This window comes from Echinococcus granulosus, assembly GCF_000524195.1.
Source record: "Echinococcus granulosus chromosome Unknown EG_S00215, whole genome shotgun sequence".
NCBI lineage: Eukaryota > Metazoa > Platyhelminthes > Cestoda > Cyclophyllidea > Taeniidae > Echinococcus > Echinococcus granulosus.
In genome coordinates, this window is record NW_020170595.1 from 49668 (window position 1) to 58624 (window position 8957).

At 43.1% G+C, this 8957-nt stretch overlaps 1 protein-coding gene across 1 annotated transcript in view; it reads right to left on the reverse strand. All coding sequences in view use genetic code 11, as the record gives it.

Annotated features, from left to right (window-relative positions):
* Positions 1 to 474: 474 nt before the first annotated feature.
* EGR_10393 (Histone H2A) overlaps positions 475 to 8957 on the reverse strand; it is a gene marked incomplete at both ends in the record, with an annotated part of 11808 nt that continues 3325 nt past the window's right edge. The window contains 7 exons of the mRNA XM_024499642.1: positions 475 to 505; positions 2146 to 2190; positions 2273 to 2359; positions 2424 to 2625; positions 3669 to 3824; positions 4560 to 4659; positions 7444 to 7707. Of these exons, the coding sequence (XP_024345949.1) occupies positions 475 to 505; positions 2146 to 2190; positions 2273 to 2359; positions 2424 to 2625; positions 3669 to 3824; positions 4560 to 4659; positions 7444 to 7707 (885 nt within the window). The remainder of the gene's footprint in view (positions 506 to 2145; positions 2191 to 2272; positions 2360 to 2423; positions 2626 to 3668; positions 3825 to 4559; positions 4660 to 7443; positions 7708 to 8957) is intronic.

Sequence of the window (8957 nt, forward strand, 5' to 3'; positions counted from 1 at the left end):
ATCCCATATTTCAGTCTAGGCCTTCTCACTGATAATAGAAAACCATGAGTCATGGCCAGGATGCGAAAAAAACAACCACACAGAGGTCATGCTTGATGAATCTGCGCCCATTCCACCGAAAATTAAAAGAGCATTACCCAATCAAATGCCTAATGCCACGTCCGGCGGCAGCGACTTCTGCATCTCTTTCATCTCTACCACTTACAATGGTTGTCTGCACCACCGCCGCATTGCAAGTCATAGCCCCCTTTAAATTAATGAACTTGTCTCACTTATAGCCAATAGAGAGGCCCCACATCTTTGGCTAATTGGGGGTGTGCTTTGATCCACCCATCATTGCTAACTGCCAAACGGCACCTTTGCCTGACCTCATGTCATGCATCGCCTTCCTCACTAGGGCTGGTGTCCAGTGGAAGAGATACCACTTGGAGCCCTTCAATAGAGCTTCTCTCTCCATTTGTTTGAGCGCTTTAACTAATCGGTCAAGGAAATCATTTCAGCAGCACTAAAAATAGGGAAGTTGAGAGGAGAATAGACTGCTATGATCAGTACAGTAACGACAGACGCAATTTTACCAAGTAAATGCAAGCTATAAACAAGTAAAATCGGATTACATCGTTTTGCACCATCTTCCACAATTCCTTTAAATACTGAAAAACTGGGCATCATTAAGGTCCATCATGTTGCTAATACGCTAAGGAGCCTTTACTGCTGCCCATTGGATCCCATTAATCAAAGCGGGAACATCCTAAGTGGTTTAAGCTCACGATAAAGACAGAACAATGAACTAAGCGGCATAACAATCCCCACGGATGACCGGATTTGCTATATTTGCTGACTTTGACTTAGAAATTACACACAGACAAACAGAAAACTTGCAGTCAGATGGCCAAGGAGCTCAGATTTAACGTCTGCAAGTTGTTTGCGAAATTCACAAGCCCAATTCACAGTCAGCAGACTTAAATGACATTTTGTAAAAAGAGGCTTCGGAATAGGAAAGTGGTAAGTGCCGCACACTCAAGGACACTTGATCCACTCAACAACTTACGACAGGTTCGGATTTCCTTAATCAACTAGTAAGTTAGATAACTACGCTACATTCTCGCTATTGCGAGAAACTGCAGTTATTGTCCATGGTAGAGATCCGGAAGAATAATCTTAACTGGAACACTGACACGTGGGAATTCACCTTCCCAACGTATTTGAACAAAATAAAGTGCGCCACAATTAATTGTGAAGACAACGTTGACTGAATGCGACAATTTTATTATTAATTTGCATTAATAACACCAACATGAGGGAATAAAATCTTGTTCATGTTCATCGCGATCTCTGAAAATTGGAGTTAATGTTGACTTGAGAGGTGTCGGATAACAATAATGTACTCACTGCACAGAAGGTCGCTTCTCGTCTCTGCAGACGTCACTGGCTCATCAATGGGGTCGACAACACCTATCCCCAGCTCCACGAAGCACGTCTCTGCGTTCAATGCAATTGCACTCACACCTCTTAAATTGATGAAAGCAAATTGCTTCGTTAAAGTTACCAGTTCAATTTACTTACAGACACGCCACATTACGGGAATTCCCTAATCTCTATGAGAAACTGTCTAGGGAAAAAGTACCTGTCTTAATGTAACAATCCTTGCGTATGACTCATTTACAGGAGAGCAGTACCTGACGTTGAGGCAATCCAACAGGAACTTCCTTCAAGCAAACTTATGTCGCCCGACTTGGACCAAATAATTTTTAGTAAAAGTATAACAGCAAAGATTACAATTGTAGGGTTTAATTTCATAATTGAGCGTAATTTGACGAACAAATTAAAAATACAACTGCAAACGTTGAACTCAAAACATGTCACATAATATTCAAGTGGGCATGCTTGCCAAAGGGCAATACATATAAAAGAAGGGTGACACACTCTTCGAGCAAAGTAACAGCTTGAAAAGGCACAGATTTACCTCTGCGACTGCCAGTTTGCCTGAAGGCTCGGGAAGTGCTGGCAGCAAAACAGTCGTGAGTTTCACCGACAGCCACTTCACAGAGGAGAAGGCAGCCCTGGGAGGTACTGGGCGAGGTACAGCAGTAATTAGCGGATTTGCTCGCCACGTCAGAGAAGCAGGCGCCCTTGCTCAACAAATACCCTGTCGAAGGCGCCTCAAAAGGTGCTATTTGCAAACCTTGTGCCCTACCAAGCAAGAAGGACGAGGGGCTCACAGATAAGCAATTATAGTTACTTAAATAGATTTAAGTGGAAGAAGAGTACTCACAGAATGCCTATCCGGTTTATGGGACGAGAACAGCGCCAGAGCAACATGCGATTGTCCAGCGCCTTTATACTCTCCGACTCCCCCTCCCTCAAGAAAGGTGTCTATCGCCTCCGCAGTATAGATGAAATGCGTTGGAGCGTGAGTGATTTACAGGTAGTTCGCAACCTGTTCAAACTTCTCCAGGTCCCGATGAAGGTCTGACGGTACAATCAGAAGAGAGTCGCTATTAAGACATTGACGATTAACTTGATTAAAAAAGCTCAATGTACAGACCTCAATCTGATTCTTGAGTTCCTCATAGTGCTCATCAAGAGGGTTGACGTCAGAGACACTAGCCTTCATGAGGAAATAGGCTACATTTAGATTCAGTCATTCATCTAACATTCGAGACTTGGTTTCCATCACCTTCAAGCTGTACAACAAGGGTAGCACCTTCAAACCAAAGTCGTGCAGAACGCGCGCATCAAAGCGCATTGTGCTGCCAATATAGCTACTCATGTCTAGCCCTTCGATCAGCATTTTCGAAGCTAGTAATTCAGAAATCGCTTAAACACCATAGGTTGCCTGAATCATCTGCTCTCGTGACATCATCCACAATGGCATTACCGAAACATCTACTTAAAAAGGACACAAATTGGGATGCATGCTCGAACCCTTTGTGAGAGCTTGACATTACGAGTCAAGACCGACCTCAAACTCCAGCAGGGCATTAGTCATTAAGGCGATGTCGAAAAGGAAAGAAATGAGCTTCTACCGTCGAGTTCTAAACTCGAATAACACCTGATGCATAAGTTTTAGCTTTTCACCGTTCTCATCGTTCCATGCAACGAGATAGGATGGTCGTAGAAATCCCTACAAATATCTCCAAAAATGTACATGGATTCTGATTTACTCAGACTGATGTGCAGAAGCGCTAAAAGGAGTGCTACTATAAAGAGGGGTTTTGAAACCACCCTGTGTTGCAAGCTAGTATGAATCGAAGCGCTCTTGAGACAACATACCACCCACAGATAAATTTGCACCAAATTCGACAAAAAGCGCACTACACATCATGTTGTCTTGATAAGATATTCACGATAACATTTTCACCTTACAAACACAAGTCGTTTCATAACATCAGAATACACTCGCAAAAGGACGAAGGCTGCATAACGATAGGAGAGCTGCGAACTAAACAGTAAAACTCTAGAGTGGTTATTTTCAGCAGCCTTCGCCATTTCATCCATATTCCGAGTTCAACATCAGACAGTTCTACATCAAACAGGCCAATGCATAACAAAAGTCTGGCCTTATATTGTAGATACGTGGTACATTAAAATATCAATCTAGAGATGGTATGATGTTGTCTACCTTGGGAAGAAAATACGAAGTTGTAATTTGAAAAAAAGTGGCACACTCGGTACCCAGGTGTTAGCAGTCTTCTTGAGAAAGACATCGTGGAAGCACTGTATGGCGGGATCGAGACTGACGAATTGCCCCACCCTCGAGCCACCGATTCGCGTGCCTACACTACCCCAGGAACGCAAAACACGCTGTTGACGCGGACTCTTGCCTGAGCACAGCGCCTGCAATCTAACGGTTATAGCGGTAACCGTTGCATGTTGTTTAACTAATAGCATTGTGCCGTATGTAAAAGAGATATGGAGGACAGGGATGATTAAATTGACTGCTACAGTTACCAACATCAGCTATAATCATGCGTATGCTAAATTAAGTAAGTATTCCTTTCTGTGATAAGCAACCGTCTCAATGCTTAATCCTTCACATTTCAGCTTTCAGAATAACTGTTAAGATTAAAGTGCCGTAATTAGTTAACTACACTTATTCCCCTTTGATATAAAAGTAAACATACCAATTAACTGAGTGCCGCCTTCCACCGTAGTCTCAGCCTCCGCTCACCGCCTTCGCCCCACCAACTGGACCCATCGAGCTGCCAAAACGAAGTGAGTGATGAGCTAGAGGTTATTAGGAGTAGTGACAACAACAAATGTTGGGCATGTGTCTTTCAAAGTTAGATGGTGATCCTTGCCGTCGGACTGCAAATCGGAGGGGTTTGGATTAAGAAGAAAACAATAAAATGCCCAGTTTAACAAAATTAATAATCACACTTGCGTATAAAAGGGCATAAAATGAAGAAAGCTACACTAATTCCTCCATCATGTTTGTGTTGCGGGGAGCAGTAGGAAGGCTCAGTACCTCTGACATCCTCATCACTTTCGTCCTTTGTTGACAGTGCTAAGTTAATCTGTGAGGAGGCCGTGCAGGTGCTGCATGGCGGCGTCCATACTGACGAAGCGCTCTGCCCTCGAGCCGCCAATATCCGTGCCTATGCGGCCCCAGGCACGCAAAACTCGGCGTTGACGCGGCTTCTTGTCTGAGTGCACCACCTGCAATCCAACAGTTATAACAACAAGTATCATCATGCGCATACAGGATTGGACGGGTATTCCTTCCAGTGATAAGCATCCGTCTCGATGCTGAGGTCCTTCAGATTTCCATTTTGAAAATAACTGACAAGATTGAAGACCTATCGTTAGTTAATTGCACTCATTTGTTTGATATAGCTGAATAAACTAAATAACCGAATGCACGAATACTGCAAACCTAAGAAATAAAGCCTAAGGGGGGAAGAAAAGGAAATACGGGAATCTGACCTGCAGTGCCAGTTTTAGACGAGGATGAGGTCAATCATGCCAAGGACGACGGAGAGCGGACGACCGTATACGGTGCAAGCGACGGTGGCGCAGTCCTTGGGATGAGATCCACTACGGCATCGCCTTTCACACGCAGCCGCTGCACTCCATCGCTACCGCCATTTGACACCGTCTCGAACTCCACTCTCCGCTTTCGCCCCACCGACTGTACCCGCTGAGCTGTCAAAACGAAGTAAACCAGTAAGAGCAGAAGGCTGTCTAGACTAGTGACACTACCCAATGGCAGGCATGTCTTTCAAAGTTAGTTGGTGGCCCTTACTGCCGCAGCGCAAATCTAAGGGGGTTAGATTACGAAAGAAATCATAAAAGACCCGATTTAACTAAATTAATAATCTCACCCAGGTCTGAGAGAAGAATAAAATAGGGGAAAGAGAATCAATTTCCCTCACCATGCTTATAATGTGGAGAACAGTAAGGAGTTCAACACCTTCGACATTGCCAAGCTAGTCCGTGAGCAATACAATAAGCCGTAGTTAGATTGTTTTCCCTTAATACACATACTTCTTAAAATATTGTTCGCCTTTGATAATCTACCAACATGTCTGGGAAGCTCAAGTGTAGCCCACAGCGTGACAAGTGAGTCAGCTATATTGACAGCTAAAAGGCAAGTCGTTTCCTCAATTAACATAACCAACTTATTTTGTCGCAAGATTTCACATCGAGTTATGCTCAATGATAGGCGAATATGGTCGAACTACAGAGAGCAAGCAGGGGAGACCAACAAGCATACGCAAACAAAACGACACCTACGTATCAGGGCCTAAAAATTAAAAAATTTACCAACAAATTTATCATTTTAAAATCATTACGAGCACTGTGCGACAGTGTTTGTGAATAATTGTCTAAGGGTAGAAAATGAGCACAAGTTCGTTAACGGGAAAACAGATTACCCACGGGAGTTGACCCGAACTCAGGCGCGCTACCTGTGAGGGTGAAGGACGAAATGATGCCACAGCAAAGATTTATATTTAATATGACACAAAGCCGATATCATTCTCTTCTCGATCTCGGGCTTAAAGAGGTATACTATTTGCACGCCACTTCTTCAAGAGTATATTTAAATTTGCGATAACCGCATGCCGTTCAGGCCAAGCTGATTCCTTTGCTGAAACAACGAATCATCGTTGGGTTTGAGTTACAATGAAAGCTTTAGCACGTGAACACAGAAAACTGTCAGTAGTTTGCAAACGTGCATCATTCCAGATAACTTCAGCCTGAAAATTGGCTCAAAGGGAGAGATCTGAGACAATGGGAAGGAGGCATTAGAGATGGGGCAGTATCAGTATCATGTACATCAACAGCAGCCTAACGTTACTACCACTCCGCAAACGTTGTATTATTCAGGAAAAATCAAGGCGACCAATGAAGAACCCAGAATAAAAAGGACAAATGTTACAAGTAAAATTGTCTCGAGACCCCCTCCCCTCGTAAGCAGACCTTTGACCAAATTATTATACGCTTTCAGTATGTTTTATGAAAAAGAAAATGTACTGACACCAAGTTCATACATATATTTTTAAAAGCCGTCTCGCGCAAAGAAAATAAAACAACAAAACAGTACAACATCGATTCCCCATCAAAATATTGGCCAAATGATGATGCAGAGCAAGATGACATGTGAGAAAAGCAGTCAGCGTCATCCTCAATGCACGACTTAATCGGCGTGTCTAGTACACATTTCTTTTCCCATTAAATGATCCTTTAAAATAGTCTAACAAAATTTTAACGTGACCCAGAAGTTGCTCAACGTTGAGCTCCGTGGCCTACCCTGGAGTGACAGATAGAGTGCTTGCAAAATGAAATAATGAATTCCAGCTTCCCGAAATGGCAAAGGCGAACTACGTGAACATGAGACCCGGTCATAAAGTGACACTCACCGCAGAGAAGAGTAAACCGCCAAGGACCCTGATGCTGGCGGCAAGATGGTGCTAAATCAAATCCTCAAGATGGGGTCCACGGTCGAGGGAGAGGTATAGACCTGCCAGCTGCGTCCTTTGGTCAAATGTCCCACCAAAAGTACTCAACCACTCTGCAAACAAACGCACGCCCAGTTTCCTCTTGTATGTCTTCAATAACAGGGAGAGGGTCACTATGATCTCTATTTCTCTCTTCTTGTAGAAAAGCTCCACAGGTTCTTTGCCAGCCTCAAAGGAAAAAATAACCACCACAAATCAGATAACTTATTTCTTCCTGATGACACAAACACTTGCACCACAGACCCGACAGATTTACCTGCCATTCAGATACCAACAAAAGCTAATATTTCTAATATTAAGAACATCCTCCATCCATTTTCATGCAAGCTTAGCCAAGCTATTTTCTATATGACTTGGTGCAGTCGACCACTGTAAGTTGTTAGACAACACTGCACGTATTGATAATGACACGTAGATAAGAGAATTGGGTATTTTGAAATAATGAAGGCACTGTAAGAAAAGACCGATGTCGAATGCTCACCGGACATGGGGCATGAACTCCGAAGCGCTTAACGACTAATAGAAGACAGGACGTCATGGTACTCTTTGGGGGCACAGAAGGAGCTGTGAGCAACAGAAATGGCATAGGCTGCAGTAGCGGAGAAGAGACAGGGCGCCCAGTGGTCAATGAGACGGGAGCAGTGTCTGCAACGGCATCGAGGGGGACCACGCGTCCCAAGGGCACCAGCTGAGAGTTGAACTCAAACAGACCAGCCAACGCACCTGTCCACGCTTCTACGACCAACTACTCTCCACGGCGCCACTATTCGTTGCTCTGATTCTAGAAGGACCCAACATGAGCACTACCCCATTAACAGCATCGCATGCGCATCCTTGCCTACTTCGGGGAGTCAACAGACGGCGTCCATACCAGTAGCGTGGGATAATACAAAAAGCTTGCCCTCAAAGCATCTTTAAATGGCCCTACCTCGTCTACCGGTAATTTAAATTTTTCAAACAGAGCACGATTTCAAGATTATTTGATCATTTGAAGGCCTAATATGCAAGTAAATGTGAGAAGAGCGCACTATTGAGAATGAAAGAGGAATCTATTAGGTTCCAGGGACACAAGACAACGTTTTAACAACCACTGTACTTTTAGAACGAAATGACTTAAATAGAGACATGGTTAAGTTGTATAAAAGGCACTACATTAAAACACGAGACAAACTTACGACTTAACACCAGTTGCTGAAGTCACATGTTCCACAAGGGAAAGTATTCCCAAAAATACTTCAAAATATCTCTTCTGGGATACTTTTGTCCTCTCAACCTTTCACCCACGGAGAATGCATTCTGGAAGGTAACTGCATTTAGCATTTCGCAATACCTTCAGTCCTCCGACAAATCGAACATTTGTCACAATTATGTATATTCGGTTTAATATGGAATGTAAGAAACTGAAATCACCCACCTTTACCTCCTGAATCCTCCACTGATCTTCAAGTTTCAACTAGCAAAAATTATTTATACCATTTGCTTAAAAGACTAAATTCCTTGAAAAAGCACCTGCATTCATACCAAATGTTCATTTATCCAGTGAATACATGGGGCTGAACAGGAGCCTCTACCCCTAACGAGTCCATTGTAGTGGTGCCTCTACAGAATGGATGACTTGGTTGATTGCTTTTCGCACATCCGGCTTGATATTTACGGTCTGAATTCAGTATGGCAAAGAGCAGGAAAAACACCACACCAAAACGACTTTGAAATTACCACCTGTGCCCCTTAAATTTATTGGCCGATTCGAAAGAACCGATTATTATTCGTGACTCATTTACTTACCATTTTTGGCTAGAAATTCTGCAAATTTTCATCAAACGAGCATAAAATTATATGTGCCTTTTAGTAATCTGTTTGCACATGTGTAGTTTATAAGTGTAAATATTTATGAACGATATGTCCAATCAATCTAATAACGCTTTAAATGCAAGTATGTTAATTCAAGTGAATGTGAGAAATGCTTGAACTATTTGTTAAGGCAAGGATTTCGGT